Below are 25,539 nucleotides of genomic sequence, written 5' to 3' on the forward strand. Positions count from 1 at the left end.
TTCACAAATCTTCCCAAGCCATGTGTCATTACTTTTACACCTTCACATAGACAATGTATTAACATGGTCCCAATGTCCTCAAACGAGTACTTCATAGTTAGAAGCCTCCTAACTTGTTACTATTGCTAAAAGATGTCAAATTTATATACCATCTCAAACTACAGACATTAAAAAGCATAAATTAGCAGGTTTCAACCATGAAATGTTTTTAGGTTTTGTACCTTGTCCATTTTTATTTCGGGCTCGGCCGTAGAACATCTTGACTGAGATTGACGCCATCTTGGAATTATAGTAACACATGTAATGTGCTTTTCCTACCACAAGATGGTGGTAAAAGTGTCTACATACGAGGACAACAGGTCTAAGTTGAGAAGAAATGAAGTGTATATGGTGCAGGAAACCCAAAATGTGCGGTTCTCATATGAGGACGCAGGGACTCTAGAGGTTAATGATTTCTTGTACGGCCCGGTACCAATTGATCCACGGACCGGTACCGGTCCGCGGCCCGGGGGTTGGGGACCACTGCTGTAGGACACCTAGATAAACTGGGGAGCTCATTTTCTGTCCACAGTGGCAAGCGGTCCAGGTCCAGAGGCAGCAGAGCAGCCCCACTTCATGATGCTCCTCCACTGTGCTTCACTGCTGGGATGATGTTTTCATGTTGGTGCACGGTTTTCTTTATACACCATATGTAACGCTGTGTGTTCTTCCCAGACAGCTCTACCTTGGTTTCATCTGTCCACTGGACATTTTCCTAGTAGTGCTGTGGAGGTCAGGGTGGTCTTTGGCAAACTTCAGGCTGCTACAGTGTTGTTTTTGGTGAGCAGTGGCTTCCTCCGTGGCGTCCTGCCATACCAGACTGTGATACAGCGGTAGAAGTTCACCAGGATGGCTGAAGACAGGTGGCTGAATATCTAACGTCAGTGACTCTGTGACCCTTTTCCAGCTACATGCAAACCAACAATTCTTGGTCATAGGTCTTCTGAGATCTCTTTTCTGTGAGGCCTGGCTCACATCAGCCGATGCTGCTTGTGAACAGCACACTGACACTGAGTGTTTCTATAAGTCCTGGTCGTTCTAAATCACTCCTCCGTTCTCATTTCTTTGACTGGACGGTCGGCGTCAACCCGGGTGAAGTACGGGGTTTACTGCTCGTTAGGTTCCCATAGTGGAAATGCAGAGATACATGTGACATAGCCAAGTAACATAGCACCACACATACATGACACAGGTGTGTAACGATAAAAAAATATATCACACGTCACGGGGCAGTAGTCCGAGCAGAGCCTCCCAGACTTCCCTCTCCCCACACACCTCCTCTAGCTCCTCAGGAGGAACCCCAAGGCGTTCCCAGGCCAGCTGGCAGACATAGTCTCTCCAACGTGTCCTGGGTCTGCCCCGAGGCCTCCTTCCAGAGGGACATGCCCAGAATACCTCCCCAGGGAGGCGTCCAGGGAGCATCCTAAACAAGTGGCCGAGCCACCTCAACTGGTTCCGCTCAACGTGGAGGAGCGGCGGCTCTACTCTGAGCTCCTCACGGGTGACTGAGCTCCGCATCCTATCCCTAAGGGATACCTCTGTCTTTATCTATTATATTTTAATTTTTGCCAGGCAGCGTGTATTTCAATAAAGGGCAGCCCCAGCCAGTAGGTTGTCATCTTCTCCTCATTTCGGTGTGCCAAGCAGCAGTTTGCTCAATACTTCCCCTTGTGGTCAGGGGTGGGGGTGGTGACGCTGTCCCATGCATGGAGTTACATTAAGGTTGGTATTTGCAAAGTGTGAAATGAGGAGAAAAGGACAACAAACCCTCTAGGACAATCCTGTGATATTAATATGTTATTAAAGAGACAACACAGAATCTTTCAGATGAGAAGGCTGATATCAGCTTGTCTTCCTCCAACAGATACACAATATGGCCAAATGTACGTGGACACCTCAGTCCACACACTTTTGCATAGTTTGTGTTTAATTAGATTTTCTTCATTTCATATGAAATCCTATTTATTATCGTCTATGTCGAGACTGTTTTCATCATGACTCCAGTGATACAAGTTCTATAGCCAATTTTTAAAGCCTAGTTACTTTTCACCCACCCTGTAGAAATTATAGTCGCACTGAAGAGCCGACTGACAAAATGCTCAGTCGAGTACAACCCTATATGTGACAGCTGTGTAACCTAACACCGCACAGCTGTGCACAGGTAACATCATACGTAAGTACATAAGTAACAGTTTTATTTATTTATTTATTTATTTTAATTTATCACCTCCTCTGCTGAAGTCGCTCCCCCTCAGGAACTTTGAAAAGGAACTTCCTCTTGCTGCGAGTTCGAACCATTGACTTCCTGCTGTGCTCCGACATCTCTGGGATGGTGAGGTCTCCCTCTGAGAACAGACAGGTAGAGTCAGACAGACAGACAGGGAGACATTAGCTTCAGAGTTGTGGAGGTCCGATGTCACTGTCCAGGTGTGTGTGGCTGTTACCTGATGAGGTGTTACTGAAGTAAATCAGATGAGGAGGTTCTGAACTCAGCAGATTTAACGTCCCTTCAATATTCAGAGGTCTGATCTGAGGACAGAGGCAAATCAAGGCTTTTAGGCAAGTCCTACACTGTGATTGGCCCATTCCTGGCTGTGCTGTGATTGGCTACCTTTCGAAGGGAGATGGTCTGAACCCACTCTGTGGTGAGAATATCAAAAACATCAACTCCGTATTCACTGTAGACCGTCAGGTGTGACGAGTTAGAGCCTGGAGACAAGGGGGAGGGGTTTCACATCTGTATGCCTGTTACATAAATACCTGTCACTCACAGCTGACTGAAACTTCACAGCTGCACCTGCTCTGAACTGTTCTGCATTTGCTTTCACATGAAAACTCTTCACAAGTTTTCCTATGAGTAACGTACTGCATGCGAGTGGTGAAGCGGGCCACATCAGCTCCTGGGTCCGAGACCGACGGCCCTGACCATCCACGTAGATGCCAAGCTGGCTGAAGCAGAGCAGCAGCTCATTGGTTCCAACCTCCAGGGCGTGCAAAGCGTCCAGCGGCTGCTGGGCCAAGAAGGCCAGGGACGGGTCGGCAGGGTTCACCAGGCTGATGGGAGATGACTCCCCCTGCAGGGCCAACAGAGCGAAGCCCGAAGGATACCCAACACAGAGCCGCTCCCTCACCATACCCAACCACTGCACAACAGCTGGAGCCTGAACCTCCCACAGCTTCTTATTGTGGGGCTTTGCTCGAGTGATCTCGTAGCACTGAACCTGGAGGGAACAGACCAAACCAGAACATCATGATCAGAACCAGAAATGCAGAAACAGAGCAGTGGTTTTTAGCTGTCTGTCAGGTTTCTGACCTGGCGTTTAATGGCAGCCAGCAGGCAGGCGGGGCCTCCAGGTCGGAGTACCCCTGTGACCAAAGCCTGGCAGCCTTTGGTTTCTGTCAGCTTGATATCAAAGGCAGCCTCTGCGCCCTCCAGGACCCCCCAGGGGTGAAGATGAACATGCCGGTTTCGACCGCAAAGCAGAGCGATGATTTTCTCCTTCGGGATCAAGTCGACCTGATAAACTTTCTTACTGTCAACTGCTCGCAGGATCACTGGAGAGAAAAGTTATTTATTGACCACACAGAGAAAGGTAGACATGTTGTTTCTGGAACATAGACACACCAACCTTTCACTAATCCACCCTACTGAGGAAAAACTATCATGGAAAAACATCAAACTTCCACGTGTTTATTAATCTACTGCTGTGGTATAACACATGCCACTAAAATGAAAAACATGATTTTAGCTTCTCTGAACTTCTCTCACCATCTCTGGTGACCTCAACCACAAAGAGTCCATCTTCTGTTCCCAGGACAATCCTCTCCCGGTCTGCAGACAGAGGATGCGTATTTAAAAAACAAAAAACGGCCAGAGAGCTCTCTGAAGCTATAAACTAGATCCAAACTAATCATAACAAGACATCTACCACGATCAGAGCTTCAGAGAACTACAGAGTACTTCACTCCGTCAGCAGCAGTACTCAGTACACAGTCTGTCAGTAGTACATGGCAGAAGTTAGTAGCATTGCCTACCAAGCACTGCGGCAGACAGTGTGGTCTTGATGATGGGGAGTGAAGGGTCGTAGGCCTCATGCAGAACATGCACCTGCTGGCTCTTCAGCAGATTCTTGGCCAGGATGATCCGCAGACCTTCCAGGATCCGAACCCACTTCCTCTTCTCCACCTCGCTCTCCGCCAGGACCAGCAGAGAGACAGAGGAGAGCTGCGAGATCAGCTGCGATGATGCCACCTGATCATGACAACAAAAGCAACCACAAGGTTCAGGACCTACCAAGGTCAAAGGTCAAACAGGGTCTGAGGGGATGGGTCTCCTACCCTGAAGATACAGGGGATGTCCTTCCTGGTGGCGTGGATCACATCTGATGCCAAGACAGAGCTGACAGAAAACTCCTCATCTCTGAAACACACCAGAATATTTTCCTGTATCAAACAATTGATACAAATCACACAAAATAATCAAATTGTAGTTTAAGAGAAAAACCGACCCTAACCCATTTAAAAGAGCCTGAACCTTCACAGGACTGCCCAAACATCCTAAAAACTACCAGAATCTTCTCAAATATCCCTGCATTTGCTCAGACATCCTGACATGAGGTGAGCAGACAGGTGGACAGTTTACCTGAGGTCGAGGACCAGACTGGCGACCACCCCTGGCTGTGTGGACTTTCCCTCTGGGATGTCGTAGAGAAACAGTTTACAGTCAGACACCACAGCAAACGCTCGCTGCCAGCCCTTCTTCACCCCACTGGGCTTCGGGATCTGCCAGAGAGACATTGTCTGCTATTGTGGAACTACTGTGTCAGTACTGCATCAGTACTGCATCAGTAGGTCCTTAATGGTCTTACCCTGACGTAGCCCCTGTAGGCGGTTCCAATGCCCCTCTGGACGTCAATGCCCTGTGGCCTCTTGGCCTGCTCTGCTGGGATCGGACAGACCAAGGGGGCGTGGTCTTTACAGGACACATGGCAGATGAAGGAGCACACTGCAGAGAGATGCAGACACTTAGACCAGGAGGTCTACCTGTTGTCTAAAACACTGCTGCAGAGCTTTTGAACCAGAGTTCAACTAAACAAGACTGAGGTTGTAGTTCCTAATTAATGGAACTCTCTCCCTTTGGATTTAAGGTCAGGACACCTTTAAAAGTCCTGACTGTCCTGATCAATTGCTTTATTTACTTCAATTTTTCTGAAGTCTGTGTTTATGTTCAGTTTCCTTGCTTTCTATTGTGAAGTACTTTGTGACACTCTTCTCCTGAAAGCTACTTTATGCACAGTTACATCAAAGCTGTATTAACTAACTTCTCCCTCAAAGTGAGAGTCAAATCCAACTCCAGCACTATCCCCCTCCACTTCTCCCCTCCTCCCCTGTCTCTGAAACTACGTCATATGTGGTCACGACAGCCAGAGACAGTTGTGGTAGTCAGGTAGCGCAGCAGTAATAACTGGCTCCAGAACTAATGTATACAGAATATAAAGCCCGTGGCATTGCAGCATGGAGACAACTCTTCTAGGCAATTGTTTACTTGATTTATCCAAATTTGTTCTAAATCTTAATGTAGCTTTGAGCTACAACTCACTCCATCCGATTACACAACGAGATAGAATTAAACTGTGTCAGTCTGCAATGTACTGTAAAGTGTTTTGCTGCCACTCAACACAACACAGTAGCAAGTGTGAGCTGCAAGTGGAATGTTCACCGTGTGTCGTGATTTTGGTATGTGTTGTATTCAAGATGTGGTGGTGAGTTTGGGATGTGTTGTGTGCTCAACGTGCGCTTGGGGTGTGTTGCAAGTTTGAGGTGCATTGTGAGGTCGAGGTGGCGTACCTTCGCAGGCATATCCTTGTCTGATGAGTCCCACCATCAGCGAGGTGCAGTGAGTGCACTGAGTCGGACTGGAGAACGTCTTGATGCTCAGCTGGTGAGCTCTCGGCTGTAAACGCAAAAACACACATTACATTATTTTAAGAAAGGTTTGTTATAACACAGGTAACGTCCCACCTAGAGAAATCCTGCTGTACCTGTGGTGTAGTCAGGGCTGAGCCCTTGGGGGTGGGGGAGGGACTTGCAGGGACTGGTGCGACTTGATCTTCCTGTTGACACAAACAGGACAGGACTCAGTCTGATAAACAGAGACAAACACAAACAACCTGTGTGAGACTGACCTTGAATTCGAAGGTGGTGGAGGGTGAGAAGGGTATGGTCTCTGATTCCTGGAGGGCGGAGTCTATGTCTGGGGTCTGCAGGTAATAAAACATTTTGAAGAATCATTAAACATCAAATACTGTTGACAGCGTTAAACATCAGAGGTTTGTCTTTTACATGGGATCAACCAGGACACGCAGACTCTTCGATTTCACTGTGTTTCATGTGATTCGTCAGACTGACGAGGTTGTGTTGTGTTCACGTCATGTCAGGAAATAGCAGTGTATTGTTTCATACATTATTCCAACACAGACACAAAAAAAGACAACTGAAATTTGTTTTCTGTGATTCACAAATAAACATTTACAATAGGGATGTCAACGTTAACGTATGATTAATCAAAATTTTTTTAACGCAAATTAATCATTTGATAAGTTTTGACCCCAACTTCTTGCCGTCATCGCAGCGCGGATGGTTATCTATTGTGTGATAAGGCCGGGTAACGTGACAGCGAACGTGTGTTACAACACGATGGCAGAAAACACAACGCCTGGTGTGCTGAGCAGCAAGTTTCATTATAAAAAGCTTCCAGATGGAAGTTTGGATAAAACCAAAGTTGTGTGCATTTATTGTAGTGATGAACTGTCCTTTCACCGAAGCACAACAAGTTTGAAGTACCATCTTCGGGCCAAACATATTTTGGCAGATGTTATAAAGATGCCAGTGCTGATACAGCATCAACAAGTCGTGCTCTTTCATCTGAAAATGTTAATAAGCTAGTCTGTCTGAGCATCTGGCTGAAAGAAGAGTATATTGTATGATTGGGTAGCAGGACGAATGTTGCCTAGATGAACAACGTAGAGACTGTTCATTTTGTCTCTGTATGGACATTTAATTTCTAAAATAGACCTAAATTGAAATGTTAATTGTTGAGATAACTGGAGGATCTGTTTCCTTAAACTAGTTTGACATGCATTTCTTTATTGCAACACATTTACAGGTAAATCATGGTATTTTAAATTTGTGATTAATCACAACACCACTGACACCAGTGTTTGTGTACCACCACATAGGAGACTGTGGTGTTACATATTTGTTTAGTTAACAAGTGGTTTAAATCTTATGAATGACCTGGATTACAGCTAATATTTTATCCCCAAGTCAAACATTTATGCTGCCTGTAACCATCTTGGCTACTCATTATTACAGTCTAAATAATGATTGTACAGGGTTTGAGTCGTCTCCTATTATGTTGTACCATTTAGTTTTATCCTAATCACTTTTAGTTTGCACCGCTATGCCCGTGATGGCGGCGTGCATGCACGCAGCTGTTTTACGATGGCGTCACTTTTGCATAATGCAGAGAAGTGGTAGCATGTCATGCATATTTATAAGCCGATGGTTTGCACACCAGCTGTAAGCAGTTTAAACAGTGTCTTTAAGTCAGAGGATGTTAAAGTATAAACACAGAAACCGTTTTATACGTTATTTCCCATCCCTTTTAACCATGGTCTGACCCAGAATGAAGGTGACTCACTCTGAAGGTGAGGTCTGAAGCAAGGGGGGAGGTGTTGAAATACTCAAAGATGGAGTCCTGGAAGTCTGGAAGCTTCAGACCTGCAGAGACAATGAGTAAAATAAGTAACTAGGTGATGTGAGTTAAAGCCTTAATAACACGTAAACATCTATACCAGCAGGTAACAGCTCAGGTTTCCCTGTTCTGAACTGAAATTTTGTTTCAGTGGCCAATGTGTTAGTTGAGCTTAGCTTCAGCAGAGGCAGTGGTAGGATGAGTGTAAACACTATCAACTACAGCAGTGCCCCAAACCGCCAGTGATCAGTCGCATTTTACAACCAAATGACTTTTTTCAAAGGTCGCACCGGGTGCAACTGCAAAATAAACAGGTTATGCACAAACAACTGCTCTCACTGTAGAAGTGGTGGACAGACGTAACAAACTCCGGGATACTGTCATTGCAACTTTATCTGCAGATCTGTCAATCATCCATTTCACAAAGCAGGAACTTCCAATCTATCAAATGTGTCGGGTCACACGCCAACCCTGGACCCCTTGTTTACACGTCATGTCTTTTTCCTTTGGCGAATTTGAAGTATAATCACCACAGACAGCTGCTTAAACAGGTAGATCACCTGCTGGCCTGTTTATGTGTTGGAAACTTGAATCTCTTCAGGTGAGCTCTCTGATCTTACTTTCCCCTGGTCCAAGACTGGGAAATGAATAAAATAAATAAATCAGAGCATATAAACGCTGCTGATTTCTTGCTGAGGAGCCAAGATGAAAACTATTTTTGTCCGGTACATTTCTGCTGTCGGTCGGCCCGGTGAAGAGCACGCTGTCCTCCTGCTAACAAACAGCTGTTCTGATGACAGATGCTGCATGGAGGTGTGAGTCGGGGTGGACTGAACAGATCAAGCACTTAACGTGCAGTTCCAGTTTGAAGTTAGTAGCTGAAACGCACCAACAATCCTTCTTTAAGTTGCAGGCTTTAGCCCACAGTGAGCGGCATCAGCAGGTGAGAGAGCTGACTGTGCATCAAGTCCAACACAGACAGCACCAAAGAGCAGAAATTCTTCTTCAGAAGAAAAACGGACTAAAAATAAATCATGTGCACAGATGGCAAACCAAGCATGCAATTCATTGGTTTATACTTCAGTTGAAATATAATATCAGTTGTCATTGTCATGTTGATGACTATAGAGCACTAAAGTGACTGGCCAACAGAAAAATAGGAGGAAACTTGTTCCAGAAGTGATTTTTCTCATTCACTGTGTTCCACAGGTCTCCTTCTCTCTGAGTTTCATTATAAACACACGCTATGTGCATTGGGTGGTAAGGATATTTAAAATAATGTTTGAAAATTAGATTCTTTTGCAACACGTTGTAAAACAGAGGTGGTGCCACCAAATCTGGCACTGGTGCAGACTTGGTGGCGCCGGTGGCACCAGTATGAAATGTTCGTCTGAAGGCCTGTACAGTCACCAGTGCACAAGGAAATGTGCCAAAGACTGGGTGAGTATTCTGACTGAACTCCATGTTCAGGTTAAATTGATTGATTGATTGATTGATTTATTCTTTCAAACAAGAGAGGCCTCCGTCCATATCTCCATCCGTATCACCATACGTATCAATCAGGAAGTGAAATCAATTAAAATGGAAGATAAGTTCAGAAATTAATGAAATAAACAACAAATAGACCGATCTAATGGCAGAAATTGATTCATTAGTGTAGTAATGACCTGAATTTTAAAAAAAGTGCAGCAGAAAAATGAAGCCATTGCAGCTGAAGGAGGCATCCAGGTGTTTCATGGCTTTCAGCTCAGTGAGTCTAATGTCACCTGTGTGGCTGTGAACCCAGGGACCAGGTACCACCCTCACCTTTGTCAGAGTGGGATCGGCTCTCCTCCATCTCCTTCTTCAGATTGTCCACCTGCTCCCCCATCTCCCTGCTCCTTTCCTCTGACTCCTTCAACTTACTGCAGACACACAGGTGAGACAGAAACACACAGGTGAGGCCAATTAACTACACATCATGCAGTAACGCTGTCTTCCGATTGGAGCATTAACTTCATTAACAGCTGAGTTTGTCTGCAGGTTGGCCTGTCATCAGTTTTATAACAGAGGTCAACCTGTAGGGTTGAACTAAGTTAATCCATCAATAATCACTAATCAAGCAGCCTGTGTGACCTCTGACCTCTCCAGACTGATGTTGGCAGCTTTGACTTTGCGCAGCTCCTCCTGAACCAGCTGTTTGGCTCTGATCTCTGCGTCCAGAGCCGACTGCAGCTCCAGCCGAGCCGACATATCCAACTTCTGACTGCGACGCACCTTCCACAGGGGGTCCTACGGAGGGGCAAGGTGGGAGGAAAGGAGGAAGGGAGGTGGTATGAAGGAAGGAGGAGACAGACAGAGACAGTCCCACAGTCTGTGTTAGTGGTGACATCATCTGGACCCAGCCCAGCCCACATCACGATACCATGGCAACACCACCAAGGCATTCCCCTTCGTGCTAAAAACAGATGGAGCAGCAGCCAATCACAGCAAACAAAGGCATGAATGATGTCACTGATGTTGCTGTAGGAGATGTGACATCATGGCATGGTCCTACCCCTCCCCTGACCACAGGGTTTGATCCTGGAACTCCTTAAACGCCCCCATGGATTGTTGGGCTCACCCTGGAACCACCTCAGTTTGGCAACTTTACAGTGTGTTACAAGCTACATTTTATGTTGTTTACCAAGTTTGAGAGGTTGTATTATAAAGTTTGTTACATCTTATGTGCGTTAAGGCTTGTCTACCTCAAAGCTGATTCATTTTTACAACTTTAAATGTACATTAGTTTACATTTCCTGTTTTGTTTACCTAGTTTGAGAAGTTTTTATTATAAAGTTTGTTACATCTCACCAATGTTAGGTCGTCTACCTCAAAGCTGACTGAGTTTATATTCCTAATATTAACATCTTACTGGTGTTGTCAGTATATACCAGTTGATTTTACTAGCTTTTTTATTTATTATGAATCAAGGTGAGATAATTCCTTTATCCTTATTTATTTTTATGTTTATTTTTTCCAGGACAATTTTGATTCCCCACAACACATTTTTCCCTTAAAAATGTCCAGGTTTTCAGGACCTTGGCGGTCCCTGATGTTGATACTGGATCCTGACCTGGGTCCCTACTGTGTGTGTTCTTCCAAAAAATGTGTTTTTGCTGCAGAGTGAGGGCATTTTTTGTAAAGTGAGGACATTTTGGCTGGCCCTCACTTTATGAAACACCTTTTTGAGGATTAAGACTGTTTTAAGGTTCAGGATTGAATTCAGGTTAGAATTAGGTTTGGTGTTAGGCATTTAGTTCTGATGGCTAAGGGTATGGGGCTAGGGAATACATTATGTCACTGAGTGTCCCCATAGAGATAGAAGTGTGTGTTACCAGAGGTCTGGGTACCAGGCTGGAGCTGCGCATTGTTTCCAGCTCTTCCGTCATCTTGGTGGCCAGAGCCTGCAGGTAGCCTCGAGCATCCTTCTCATCGCTCACCCTAAACACAACAGACACGTCAGACACAGAACTAGACCACAGAGCTGGACCACAGAGTCGCTGGTTCAGCCTGACTCACCACTGGATAATCTCTGCGATCTGAGCCTCCCAGTGAGCCACACTCTCCTTCTTAGATGACACGTCCTGAAGCTCGTCCTCCAGCTGTCGATTCTGAGCGGTCAGTTTATCGACAAACGAACACAACTGCCAGGACAGGACAACGACTGTTAGTACTAAGCTGGCACAGAGACAGTAGCAGTACTGCATGAAGGAGCCCTGTAAAATCACAGTGGTATCTGTTTTACTACAGTACACGGTGTCACCTTGTCAGTCTCTGCTGTCAGTTTACGGTTTTCTTCTGTCAGCAGGTTTTTCTCTCGTTCATATTTCTCCTTCAGAGCAGCAACAGCCTCGTCTATCTCCGTTTGTCTACAGGGGACACAAAGAAGCCTGGTTCAGGACTCACCCGCCCCCGTTAATAAACCTGGTTCAGGACCCACCCGCCCCCGTTAATAAACCTGGTTCAGGACTCACCTGTCCCTCTTAGCCTTGTCCAGCTTGCCTTGGACCTGGACCAGCTCCTTGTTGGTGGCGAGCTGTGCAACTTCGAACTCCTGTAGGTCTTTGCAAAGGTTTTTGATCTCGGAGGAGTGGGCGGAGTCGCGCCTCAGCAGCTCCTCCTCATAGAACCGGACCTTCTTATCGAGCTCTGCCTTCAGACGGGACAGCTCCTGCTGAGACTCTGTCCCCGCTGCTGCTCCCTGACCCTGCTGAGACTGAGACCAAGACCAGAACCATGATATCTTTGTGAGGCCCAGTTTAGGTTTTGTGACGATGGCAGTGGGCACTTGGATGGCTATCAACTAGATGTTATTAATCTGCACCTTTAACTCAGACTCTGTTCCGGCTGCTTTTAAACATCCGGCAGTTCAACCTTTGTTGACAAAACCAAATCTTGTCCCCGCACATTGTCTCTCATTTTAGACAAACTGTCATTTCCTTCTAAAATATTAGAGAAGATCAATTTTATTTAGCTCATAACTTTTTCAGAGAAAAATTTCAGTCTGGCTTTGCTGACAGCGCTCAGTGCTGTACATTATAAATGTTCATGCACGATGTGGTTTCACCTGCTGCACCTGCACAGTGCGTGTTTGACAAATGCAGTGAGACAAAAATTTGATCTCATAACATTAGATTATACTTTTGGGGAAGGGTGAGTAGTACAGCAGTACAAACACTTCTGTGTGACCTCTGACCTTGAGGCTCTGCAGCTCCGTCTCCAGCTGTTTGGAGTAAACTTCGCTGTGCTCCCTCAGCTTCCTCTCCTTCGACGCCTCTGCCTTCGCATCGTCCAGCTGAGCCTCCAGCTGAGAAACACACAAATCATTTTATTAAATGCTTTTATTATGAAATCCCACCCTCTTCCTGTGCTGTTGGCTCTTCTCTAAAAACCACAGACTGCTCCTTTAGAGCTGCTCCTGGTGGAAGTAAAGCATGTGATGGTGTTTGTCACCCTCAGATGGAGAACAGCAGGAACTACACCTGTCAGGACTCCTACCTGTGGTGTGGAGTCTCCTCTGCATCAGGGACAGTTAAGGAGATCTCATCTTTAACTGCACATAACAATGGTCTGTACAACCAGAGGAAACGCCACACAAGCTCTTATTTTATTGAGTTAAAACAGGTTTATTTTATATTTACACACGGGGAGACTAGTAATTTATAATCTGAGCATGAGACGAAGTCTTAAACCAAGGTCTTTTTTCAGACTTTTCAAACACATCTGACAGTATAAGCATAAAGCATAAACTTTATTGACAAGTATTTAAAACATACAAAGGAATTCGACTCCAGCTCAATGGCCACCAATATGCACAACATAAAGACAGAATAGATAAATACAAAAAATATTTACAAGTTAAAAGAGCAACATGGACTGGCTGTTCATGAGTTTAATAACCTGGGGGAAGAAACTGTCAGTCTCCGTACTCCTCCTGTATCAGTGAGGTTTTAAAGTGACCCTCCCTCTGCTGATGTGCTCAGAAAGCAGCTTGTAAGTGTGTGCTGAACTATTTCATCAAGCTTTATATAATCAGCTTAATATAAATTGTAATCAATGGGACAGATACTTGTCAAGCTTTGGAATTTCATTAGTATGACTACAACTGGGCCACTGCTGCTGGTACTGCTGGGTTTACTAGTACTGCAGCTAATACCAACACTAAAGCCCCTTAAGGCAAATCTGTGATTTGCAACAATGGACTATACTAATTAGATTACTACTGTGCTTATACTACCCCACCCTCCTCCTCACCTCCTTACGGGTCTTTTCAGTCTTGCGAATGTCCTTTCTCATGGCATCCAATTTCTGTAGGAGTCCGTCCATCTCCTCCTCCTTGTCGCGAAGCTGGCGGGACAGACGCTGCTTACAGGAGCGGAGCTCAGCCATTTTCTCCGACAGCTCAGAGAACTCCTGCAGGGTCAGCTTCCTCTGAGTGTGCGCCTCCTTCAGCTCCTTCGTCTGGCTCCTCAGACGCTCCAGAGACTCAGACAGCTGCTGCTCACAGGAGGAGAGGAAGTGTTTCAGTGTACAGGTCACATGTCCTTGTGAGGTGGAGGCTGTGTCCCATTTTAATGACTGGTCCCAGTGTGTCACAATAAACCCAGGAGCCATGAAAATAAAGATCTGACCATGATGGAGAAGAGACGACATTCTCAAACCAAACTAAGTTTTAAAGTCCTTATTTGGCCAGAACAACAGATTTTGCCTGCTGAGACCGACTAAAGGTTTTTAATACATCTGCACTTCTCACAGCAACTCTTCTAGATCTCTAAGGGCCTAAAACGTTTGGCCTGATTAAAAGACCTGATCCCAACAAAACCTGATCCGGTTAGACCAGACATGGCAATAACTGAACCATTATGAACAACTGGAGGATCAGAGCTGGTGCACCTGCAGATTCAGATCTACTGAGGTGCCAGAGACCAGCACCAGGACATCATCCTTCACCTGTCCCAGGGTGTTCGCCTGTCTGTCCAGGTGTGTTAGTGTGTCACTGCGTATCAGTACTTGCCTTGTTGACGTCATCCTTCTCCTGTCTCAAGGTCTTCACCTGCTTCTCCAGGGTCTTCAGTTTGGAGGCGGAGCTCTCATAGTCCTGTCTGAGTGTGACCGCCTCCTCCAGCTGGTGCTCCAGCCTATCAGAGTCTACGACAGCAGGGGGCAGGGCTTACTCCCCTGAGGCAGGTCGAACGAAGACCAAAAACTAAACTGGTGGTATTACTACAACTGTGCTAGTTTTACTAATACTGCTACAAGTGCTAAAACTACTAGTGCTACTATTTAGGACTGGTACTACCCTTTTACTTGTACACCTATTGGTACCAAGTCTAGTATTCTTACAACTACAGCGATAATACTCCAGGTGTTAAACTACTTGTGTTACTCCGAGCTGCACTACTGCTGCTACTAGCTGTGATACCACTGTTGTTACAAGTACTGCAACTGTGACTGGTACTAACAATGCTCAGGCTAATACTGTTGATTCGCTAATACTTTACTAGTACTGCTACTTATACTAACATTTTCATTACTACAACTGTACTCTTACTACTAGCAGTGATTCTAATGGCTTCTTCTGTACCACTTCTAGTACTAAAAATATTAATACTACTACTGCTCTACTAGTTTCGTCGCCTGGTACTAATACTGACAATATTTCGTGCTTCGCCTGGTACTAATACTGACAATATTTACTGTTAGAACCTTTACTGTTACTAGTAAAACTGCTACTATAGCCAAAACATTTCCTTTTACATACTTTAATAAAGTGTGATTTAATTAAACGGTAACTACTTCTAAAACAAATATGACTTGTATTGACACTAGTCATACTCCTACTACCTGCCAACTTCTTCTTGAGCCGTTCGATCTCCTCATTCAGCTTCTTGATCTCTTTGTCTCGGGTCATAGTTCCTCCACGAGCCGGAGCCTGCAGGGCCTGAGTCGACTCTACAGGAACACAAAGTTCAGAAGTCCGAGTACTACACTATACTGTATATACAGTAATGTGACTGAGGTACTACCTGTACTACAGAAAGTACTGGAACGTGACTGGAGCATTACATGTACTACAATCCTGGAATGTGACTGCCAGTCTCACCCTGCAGTTTACGGTTCAGCTCCTGCTTCTCCTGCTCCAGTCGGCGGATTGTCTTCTCAAACGCCTCCACCTCCTGCCCTGCTCCTCCTCCATGCCTCTCTTCCTGCCGGAGGCTAAGTCCCGCCAAGCCGATGGTGCTGCGGTCAGAGAAACAGCTGTCGGTGGTGTAGGTGAAGCCGACAAAGGGAAGGTGCTGACCAGTAAAACCAGTGTGAGACACTGGAGGGCAGATGTCCTGCAGGAAAAACACAGTTAGTCTGGAGGACATCGTTACAAGGACCCGAAAGACTAGAGTCTGGACCACAAAGACTAGAAGCTGAACCAGAGAAACTAGAGACAGGGACTTAAACAGTTTGTACTAGAGAGACCGACTGCGGAGTCTAAAAACATGAAACAGCATCTAAATCAACATGAGGCGAGTGTAATTTTAGTTTTCAATAACAAGTTTCAGTAAAAGCCAGTCTGACTAGTGTACAATGGGAACACTGGTACAATTTGTCTCCAAATGGTCTATAATGGATATTTTGTTTCCCTGTCCTGGTCCTGCCGTGCTCACTGGGTTCTTGAGGACGTCGTCATCCACGTCAAAATTGGAGGTGTCAGTGGGTGAGGACACGTCCGGGATGTAGGGGGCCTCTGCAGACCGGATGTTGTCCCAGTCGATCCCGCTGAAGAACGGGTGGCTCTTGAAGTCAGAGATCCCATTGAGGCCGAGCCGACGTTCCCTGGAGCACAGCAGCCGCTGGATCAGATCCTTGGCATCCTCGGACACGTCGGCCACATGGGAGGGGAACTGAAAACGCTCCTGGAAACAAAATAAAACCCTGAGGCTTCATCTAGAGTAAAGAGGACAGCAGAAGGAGGAGAGACAGACAGGCAGAGCTACAGGCTGCGGGATAATGAGACAGAAATGGAGAGCAGGACATCCACCCACCAAGGGACCAGTTCAGATATAGAAAAGAGGAAGTAGGCTGAGAGTCTGGAGACAAACAGATAACCTGGAAACAGCAGCAGAGGTAGAAGAGAAACTGGGACTGACACACTCGAAGAAGCTGATTCCAGCTCTCAGGAGATGGGAGGACAGACAGATTCTCCGGTTTGTTGTCTGTTCATAAATTATCTTGAGTCATGGTGGTTCAAAGTTTTACACATAATACAATCAGCCTCTGATCTTTTCATTTACAGGGTTAGGGCTAGTTAGAGTCATCTTGTTTCAAGGTTCTTTCACCTAAATGAAAAGTTAAACTGGACATTTATGCTTTGTAAAACCTCGATAAGCCTAAGTTTCCACTGCGGACATTTAAACCTGTAAACTGGTCAAATGAAACCTATTAAATCCACAGGAGACCAACAGACTGAACAGGTCCTGGTGTTTCTGACCTCATGGTTCATGATCTTGCCGTAGGTTTCCACCAATGACTCAGCGTAGAATGGTGTTTCTCCGTACAGCATCTCGTACATACAGACCCCCAGAGACCACCAGTCACACTCCGGTCCATAGCGGCCCATCCCGTCCTCCATCGCCTGCAGAATCTCTGGGGAGATGTAGTCCGGAGTGCCCACCGCCACAGAGGACTGGACCTGCACCGACACCACAGGAAGAGCCCTTCAATCTGACCCTGAAGAGCTAAACTAGACCCCAGTAGCAGTTAGCAGGTGCCAATATAATACCTAAAACCCAGTTACTAAACTAAACCCAGGCAGCTTTAACATAAACTCAGTTCAAAGTTAAATTAAACCCTGCTGTGAAACTAAACTTGGTTCACTTTAAACACTGGAAATGATTACAGTCTGTGGTTTACCGTTCCGTCCTCCATCATGCGGAGACAGGACCCAAAGTCAGCGAGGCGGATGTGTCCGTTGACGTCCAGCAGGACGTTGTCTGGTTTAATGTCTCTGTAAAAGACAAACAGATCCCAACCTATCCATCAGCAGCACACACAAATCACCCATCCAGGTTCTCACACCTGCATCAGGCTCGACACTCAGTCACTGGCAGCTGCCAACAGCAAAGTCATATTGAAAGGAACATTTGTGTTGTGGTCAGGGCTCTGAGTGAAAAACTAGCTGTATACACAAACCGGAGCTGCACAGAGGAAAGGAACGCAGCTGAGTTTCTACACAGAGGAAAGGAACGCAGCAGGAAAGGAACGCAGCTGAGTTGAGGAAAGGAACGCAGCTGAGTTTCTACACAGGACGTTAAGTGGACACTGAGAATGCTGAACAGGATATAACTACACTTCCCAGAGGACACTGCTGCCAGGAAGAGACCACTTCCTGACACAGGGGAGGAAACCGAGATGTACACTTGAAAAGTCACACACGCTGACTTTTATATTTGTATCTTAAAAGTAATCTGGTGTTGTTACCATGGAAACAGAGGCCCTGCCCAGCTAAGGTGGAAAGCCCACCAGTCTACACCCAGTATAACCAATATGACCATACCTGTGGATGTAGTGCTGCTGGTGGATGGAATGGATGGCGAGCACCATCTCTGCAGCGTAGAACTTGGCCATGTCCTCTGGAAGACGATCCTCAAACTTACTGAGCAGCGTCAGCAGGTCTCCGCCCACATAGTAATCCATTACCAGGTACTTAAGTACAACACAGGTACATCTGTTACTACCAAAATCATCCCCAGGTACTGCAGTACAACACATCAAAATACATGACCAAAAACAATAATGTAATATTACAACCAGTACCACAGTAACAGTTATATTAGTACTAACCAGGTAGTTGTCATCCTGGAAGGCATAGTGCAAACTTGTGATCCACTGACTGTCTCCTTTCACCAGGACATCACGCTCTTCACGGAAACACGCCGTCTGCACAGTACACATTGCACATTACATACTACACACTAGCATAGCACTAGTCCATGTTACAGATGCAGCCACCTTAAATTGCCAGAAACATTTTAAGAGATGGGGCGACTGAACACGCAGGCTATAAAACCGTAATGTGTACGTTAGGACAGTTCTGTGATACCCGGCCATTAAACCCTCGTTCTGCCTCTTGTGTTTTAATGAAGCTGCATAGACAGTATCGTTTGCAAAGTCCACTTAACCGTGGGGTTGTGACAGCAGCTGTGTGATACATCAGGTTTCAAATGAATGTTCACATAAGTTTTCTTTTTCCTATGTATTATTTCTTAACGTAACTGAAGACGGCTAACCTTGCCTAGATCTTTGACTAGAAATGTGAAACCCAGTGTACAGGTAATTTTTTATCAGGGGCAGTAACTGTACGATAAAGATTATGGTCAGACAATTCTACTGTATAAACCGTGGCCTAAACAAAAACACAACTCTGCCATGTGAACACAGTACTTCAGGCAGTCACGCTCTGGTCAGTGCGCTTGAGAACAAAGCGCCATCTAATGGTGACACCATGCAAATCAAAGAACAACTCTTTCACGGGGGTGTTTAATGTGGAGTCTAAACCCTTATCAGGCAACAGAAGACGGGGTGCTTCCGGAAGGCTCACAAGACCTGCATGCCAGCTGCACGCCATTCAGCTGGGAAGCACAATTCTGAGTGGCAGCATCTGTAAATACAACACGATGACGAAGCCCACCTCGGCTCTCTTTAACATCTCCCACTTGTTGAGAATCTTCATGGCGTAAACTCTCTCAGTGTGCTTCATCTTCACCACGGCAACCTGAGAGAGAGGACAGGAGACAAAGATGGGGGGGGGATACTTCAGCAACATCACCTCCAGGTAAAAACATGTTCAGAGACAGGAGACATCCTAACAGGTATTTGCAATTCAGAGATCTGATTGGCTGAGACAGAGCTCCTCCCAACCTGCTTTACCCGACCACAGCCAGAGTCTGTTTTGATATGAAATACCTGTCTGATCCAGCCATGTTTAGGGCTCCGCCCTAAGAGCTCAGTAAAAGACTCACCTATTGACAGCGTGAACTTGAACCTGTCTCCACATTTACAGTGAGCTGGTCTGGACTAACGCAGACCAGTCTGGTCCTGGTCATGTGTTTGTTCTGTGGGCTACTGTGTTTGTGAGGATCAGGCTGAGTGTCAGTCAGTCAGGACTGTCCTCACAAACACAGTAACGCAGCCTGGTGTGTGTGTTTATATCCCGAGGCTGCAGGCAGGTGTGGCTCAGACACACCTTTCGTCAGGTATGTGGACAATGTACCCACACACACAGATAAAGTAGAGTTATGTTAAGAAGAAAGCATCAGAAAGCACTACGCCGCAGTTAGCACACATTTTATTACCCACAAACCCCCTGTGAAAGTGTGTAAAAACATCTGGTTTTCTGTCAGTGTCTTGCCCAAGGACACTTTGACATGTACGCCTCCTTAGTAGACCAGGGGCTGCCTCCAACTCCTTAGTAGACCGGGGGCCCGCCTCGCTAAGAGTCTGGGGACTGAATATTGTTTTTCACCGACCAAAACAAGCAGTTCAAAGATTCTGGGTTCTGTTGGGGCTCTCCACTGATTTGCTGCCATTTAGGGGTCTCAGTGTGCAGTCTTAGATTTGTATTTTAATATTTTTACCACAGTCAAAATAATAAAAAAAAATGTTTCAAAATGTGTGAAGAATCCAGAAGCTTTTCTTTGACCAAGCTGTATTTGGTGGTTAAAGGGTCTGAATGAAGACTAGGTGTGAACATGACATGTGGACTTTGATCAGACGGACTGAAATTGCAGCAGTTGGAGACATTAATGATTGACAGCAGCAAGTTGAGTTGTTGCGACACAGTGACTGAACCACGTTTGCGGGTTTCTATTCAACCAAAGTCAAAACATGAAAATAGTCTTGCCTCCACCTCCTGCTGGATCAATATCAGCTGAATGCGTGAGCCGATTCTCCAGCGGTTTCATCAGGATTCATGTATGTCTTATCCACAGTCCTCAGACAACAGCGGGGTATTCCAGAAAACAGGATAAGTGAAAACCCAGAGTTTGTTTGAGGTGAAATGAGGGAAACTTTGGGTTTCTGGTTCCAGAAATGGAGAGCATGTTAATTCTGAGTCAGTTACAGCAGTAATTCTGTGAATCTAAACTGCTCACTGGCAGGTTTTCTTCAAGCCCAAAGTTTCTCCGTCTCCCCCCTCCTGAAGAGTCTGAAGAAGCTGTGACAGGCTGCTTTCTCATTCATACAGTCCATAGTGAAGCACAGATCAGAGTATATTATAAGTTTATGTGGGGTGGGGAATCCAGATTAGATAGTAGCCTGATAGCACGTTAACTTGCCTTTACTACCGTGATCACCTTTATGATCATCAGTGTAAAGGACAGTGATCTCACATTTAAATACCAGAAGCCCATTAGACAGCGAGGATTCATCCTCCATTTAGAATAAAATCTCTGCAGGCCATCGATCTACCTTTGACTGACTATGTGGACATGAAGACGCCTCTCGGGCTGTCAGCCTGTTCCACTGCACTGACATCTGTGATGTGTAAATATTAATTTAAAAAAAATAAAAAATTGTGAAGCTTTTAGTCACATGTGACACTAATCCATACATTTTTATTGTGTTATTGGTCACACTTTGAACATTAGCTTATGGGCTAACGGCTAACTTAGCCTGCTGCAATCTCCCAGCTGTATGACAACATTACTAGATTACATTTTGGATCAGTCAGTAATCAAACCTATACCTACTATTGATTGCTGGCTGATGTAAATTTTCTACATCTGTTTAAATAAAGTCAAAGGAATAGTTCAGGATTTTTCAAGTTGGTGTTAAAACAATATTGAGGTATCCCCATGTACATGAGAATAGGTCACTTCTCCTGCTCTCCACACTGACCATGAACATTTGCAGCCGCAGGTTCGAATGGAAAAAATAAGGGCCAAAACACACAACACATTGAGTAAAAAAATAATAAAAAAATAAAAAAAATCCCTCTGAAGTTATTCTCAGGCTCAAATGCAGCTGTCCCGCTGAGCTAATTCAAGTCAAAGTTAGTCTATTTAAAACAAATTTCCCCTTTTTGATTCCCTGGTTAGCAGTTCTATGCTGAGGAGCAGCGGAGGGATATGTTCCAGTAGTTGCTTGTAGGTCTGTTGTCGTTGGCCAGTGTTTACAATCCATTTGCACAGAGTTAACATGGAAATGAGTTCACCAGTAAAACCTACTGCTGTGTTTTATTTCTGCCTCATCTGTTCTGCACGTGAAGGAGAACACGGTTCATCCATCCAGTGTGATTTGTAAGAAACAAGCAATAGTCCAAAGGTTCCTCAGATTTGTCCTGAGAGATCCTGAAAGGACCAAGTTGTCCCGGATAGCAATCAAAATGACCATAAGCACATCATTTACAAAGCTGAGAGAGCTCCAAGTCTCTAACAAGGCCACAGTGATGACAGTCAGCAGCTCACCTACAGTGTGACAGTGACACTGACTCAGCTATATAAACTACTGTTAGTCTATACTATTAGACCTCACATGGTCATGTGATGATAACCAAGACACAGCAATATTGATTATGTGTTTATAACGTATCCCTCCGCCACAGCTCAGCAAGATACTGTCCAGGGAAATAAAACAGAAATATGTCTTAAATAGACCAACGTCAGTGTGAGTTTTTAAACAGAACAAGAGTTGTGTATTTTGGTCCTTATCTTTTTTACAGCATAGTGACGTTCCAGGTGGAAACATTCATAGCCAGTGTGGAGAGCAGGAGAAGTGACAACAACTAAGATCTATTCACGTGTACGTAGTGATACATTGATATTGTTTTAACAGCAACTTGAAAAATTCCAAACGATTCCTTTAAGTAAAGAAAAATACCAAGTTCCAGTGGGAACCACAGAGGAAGAAGACAGGAAGCTGTGCGTAATAAACAGGAAATGCACAGACACATTTAAGTGAAAACACTTCCTGTCACTACACAGGACGGATGGAGAGGGACGTCCAATGACATACAAGTGTGTCCACAAGTTCAGACCCATGTACCAGGGACGAAGACTGTAGGACAGGATGATCAGAGACCTATAAATAGTTTGGGGCAGACAGTACTAACTTCAGTATTAACACTACTTTGTGGTTTTATCACTTGACCCAACGAGAAAATCTCAGACCATTTTAAATCAGCTCCCACAGAAAGAAGAAAAACGCTGCTAATCACAGCTTCCTGTTCATGTTTGACGTCCTCTGTTTTCCTGGAAGCTGCTCTCTGGACAACGTCCTGTCTTTACCGAGGAGAGTTTTCACCCTGTATAAACAACCCACCGCTGAGCAGGAGGAAACCAGGGTCTGGCAACCAAAACTGCTCTTTATTTAACCTGAGCACAGAGACCAAAACTAGTCTTTATTAACCCCGAGTTCAAAGATCAGAAGAAAACCTGATGTCAGGTGTGTGTGTGTTAGAGGACAGGAAGCCTAACCTCTCCAAAAGCTCCTCGTCCAATCACCTTCAGCATCTCAAAGTCGTCCCTATGCAGCCGCATGTCCTTCACCGTTGTGGTGAATGGTTTCACTGAGGAGACAAGAAACAACACACACTGTTAGAAACATGCAGGTCACAGATGTATTACAGAGATAATACAACGTCACACACATAGGCTACTATGGAGAAGTAACCACAAATATGTTGATGAAATAAAAATACTACAGACCTACTACTACTACTACTAAACATGTAGCATCAGGAGTGTAGAAACACAGGTAGTGAATATACACACAGAGTTTTCCCTGCTATAGAAAGGTTTAGGTGCAGCACCTCAGTGTTTCTGCAGAGAACCTTAAGAATGAACACACAAAGGCCTTTAGACAACATATCAGAAAGTCAGTGAGGGTCTGCAGAGCCCCCCAGGGCGAGCACAGCCCAGTGGGCTGTCTCCTTAGTTGACCAGCCGTTCACCCAGCTGCCATCTGCACTTGGATGAGGTACGTCTCTAGCGGCTCTTCCCCACTGTAGTGTGGCAGTTTCGCAGAACCTCGCTAACTGGCCCCTTGCACCATGATGTCACCTCCTGGCTGGACTGCCGTTGGGGTGGTGACTGGTGCTGGAGCCCTTGGTGCAGTCAGGGCCATCTGCAGCTCTGAGCCCTCCGGCCAGTGAATCAGCCCCGGGGTCTTTGCCAAGCTGCAGTGTTGGTGATTGAGCACAGTTCCCACGGCCTGTCAAGTGGGAAGCCCCGGCTCCATCAGCAGCCTCCTTCTGGCGGGCTCTCATTGTCGGTGTGGTAGCAGGCAGCTGCAAGGACTTTCTAGGTCATGCTCCCTCTTGCTTCTACTGCACAAGAAGTTCTTCAAACTCCCACTGTGACATCATTATCTGATTCCACATCTGACACCAGTGTAACACAAGCTAAAGATAAACTGAGTTGGAGCCAGACCTAGATCTGTCTTTTTGCATGAGCTCTAAGGGCCACAATACACAACCCCACCCAAGAGTAGCCACTTTTAATAAGAACACACACACCTATTTACAAGTGGCTGGAGCCCATTAGTTAGAAATCTCAGTCATGGTGTCTCAGCCCAGCTGGCCTGGTCCCACAATCCGTAACAGAAGATGAACATAACAATAACTCAGGAACCCAACCCCCCCCCCTACGATATTTAGGTTAATCTTATATCAATGTAGTGCCATGCGTAGCACATGTATTTGCTCAGTCCCTCCGTGCACTGCTCTATTTCTCTCGCACACAAACACATTACAACTAATCTGTGAACAGCTCCTCCTCTCCGTGTTTGCTTTTCTTAACACAACGCTGTCAGTCACAGAGATACAACTCCTCTAATATTTTATTAGCAAGCTAGTAAGGCTAGCTAGGCTAATGTTAGAGTAAAGCTGATGCCGAGGTCAGCGTGGATGTATATGGACTGCTCTGCAAGTGGATATACTTAATGCTAGTACATAAACTCTGATGCTGAATGTTTGCCCCCTCAGTCCTTGGGAATACTGAAAAAACACATGTGGGAAAGCGATTATTAATGATCCAACTGATTTGTTTAAAATATTTAATGGCACTGCTGAAACAGCAAGACAGGGTCAGGAAGAGATGGCTGAAGAGAGAGATGTAGGGGGAGGGCAGCGGCCAACAAGCTGCTGCTGTGGGAGAGCTAGTGCAGGAGGGACAGGTCATATTAACAGCACAGAGGCAGCCTACTATAGTATTATTATTATAGCCCATTTACTTTTAGAAATTATGAAAGCCAGACCCCAACACTGCAGTAGCAGTTTTGAACGAGGTACAATGTGTTCTTCAATCTGATTCGCTTAAACTGAGGGACTCTAAACCGTCTGTTGGAAGGCAAAATAGATTTTCTCCATTTAGGGCATGTGAGGAGTCAGAAGTGATATTTTTGGCAAGTCCAAGCACGCTTTTTGATGGGCTGCTAAACACAATGCTTCTGGAGGTTGGCCTATTATCTTTGAACAGATGCAGGTCTGATTGAACAGCTTAGATTTGAGTTTCACTGACAAGTTGTGAAACCAAGAACTGCTACAATACAGCATGACAGTCTGGATAACTGACTTAAAAAAAACAGGAGGAGGATCTCATTACTGGTTCCAATTTATCTAAACCTGCAAAGAAAACTGATTTGTTGCTGAATCTTTCTGCAGATAAATTCTGTATGAGGGGTCCGTTTGCCTGTTAACGCACATGACAACCAGTTGTACCTCCACAACCACACTGAACACGTAAAGTGCTGGATGGTAATCTTCCTACAGCTCGATCAGGATAAAACTCAGGTGCTCATGTTCAGCCCTGCAGATGCCACAGTCCACTTTGCTGGGCCCTGTCACTCAAAGTTCACGTCTGAATCTCTGTGCTGAATCTGGTTACAACTGTGCTCAGTACTGCTTTCATTTTAGATCACGTCAAAACTAAAGTCATTCCTGACAGACAATACTTAATGTTTTTATTTGCTCTCACATGGGTTACTGTAGGAATCAGGTGGCCTGATCTCGTCGGTACTGGCCAGCAACACACTTGGTTGGTCCCCAGGAGGGTCAGTTCCTCCTGGACCTTCAGGTCTTTACCAGCACACAAGGTCTGCTGTCTGAAGGCTTTAAAGACTGTTGATATGTTGACCAAGTTACTTTCAGGTGTTGGCTGGCACCGTCACCCATCGTCTGAAAGCAAGCTCTGACAAGGGCCAAGTCCACATCAGTCCTCCCTGCAGGTTTATGT

General features: G+C 45.4%; 1 protein-coding gene across 1 annotated transcript in view; it reads right to left on the bottom strand.

Moving 5' to 3' along the window:
* The window catches only part of cdc42bpb (CDC42 binding protein kinase beta (DMPK-like)), a 39,417-nt gene that overhangs the window by 8,432 nt on the left and 5,446 nt on the right, over window positions 1-25,539 (bottom strand). The window contains exons 2-33 of the mRNA XM_020624643.1: window positions 22,783-22,874; window positions 18,999-19,082; window positions 18,152-18,247; window positions 17,865-18,013; window positions 17,222-17,315; window positions 16,800-17,000; window positions 15,976-16,224; window positions 15,420-15,654; window positions 15,161-15,268; window positions 14,331-14,464; window positions 13,571-13,813; window positions 12,513-12,623; window positions 11,791-12,032; window positions 11,580-11,685; window positions 11,336-11,460; window positions 11,152-11,257; window positions 9,918-10,066; window positions 9,602-9,699; window positions 7,742-7,821; window positions 6,225-6,299; window positions 6,081-6,152; window positions 5,887-5,992; window positions 4,908-5,044; window positions 4,682-4,821; window positions 4,378-4,459; window positions 4,075-4,291; window positions 3,809-3,871; window positions 3,353-3,594; window positions 2,906-3,260; window positions 2,651-2,748; window positions 2,484-2,568; window positions 2,267-2,384 (exon numbers count right to left, since the gene is read on the bottom strand). Of these exons, the coding sequence (XP_020480299.1) occupies window positions 2,267-2,384; window positions 2,484-2,568; window positions 2,651-2,748; window positions 2,906-3,260; window positions 3,353-3,594; window positions 3,809-3,871; window positions 4,075-4,291; window positions 4,378-4,459; window positions 4,682-4,821; window positions 4,908-5,044; window positions 5,887-5,992; window positions 6,081-6,152; window positions 6,225-6,299; window positions 7,742-7,821; window positions 9,602-9,699; window positions 9,918-10,066; window positions 11,152-11,257; window positions 11,336-11,460; window positions 11,580-11,685; window positions 11,791-12,032; window positions 12,513-12,623; window positions 13,571-13,813; window positions 14,331-14,464; window positions 15,161-15,268; window positions 15,420-15,654; window positions 15,976-16,224; window positions 16,800-17,000; window positions 17,222-17,315; window positions 17,865-18,013; window positions 18,152-18,247; window positions 18,999-19,082; window positions 22,783-22,874 (4,492 nt within the window). The remainder of the gene's footprint in view (window positions 1-2,266; window positions 2,385-2,483; window positions 2,569-2,650; window positions 2,749-2,905; window positions 3,261-3,352; window positions 3,595-3,808; window positions 3,872-4,074; window positions 4,292-4,377; window positions 4,460-4,681; window positions 4,822-4,907; window positions 5,045-5,886; window positions 5,993-6,080; window positions 6,153-6,224; window positions 6,300-7,741; window positions 7,822-9,601; window positions 9,700-9,917; window positions 10,067-11,151; window positions 11,258-11,335; window positions 11,461-11,579; window positions 11,686-11,790; window positions 12,033-12,512; window positions 12,624-13,570; window positions 13,814-14,330; window positions 14,465-15,160; window positions 15,269-15,419; window positions 15,655-15,975; window positions 16,225-16,799; window positions 17,001-17,221; window positions 17,316-17,864; window positions 18,014-18,151; window positions 18,248-18,998; window positions 19,083-22,782; window positions 22,875-25,539) is intronic.

This window comes from Monopterus albus, unplaced genomic scaffold (assembly GCF_001952655.1).
Source record: "Monopterus albus unplaced genomic scaffold, M_albus_1.0 scaffold334.1, whole genome shotgun sequence".
In the NCBI taxonomy this organism is placed as follows: Eukaryota; Metazoa; Chordata; class Actinopteri; order Synbranchiformes; family Synbranchidae; genus Monopterus; species Monopterus albus.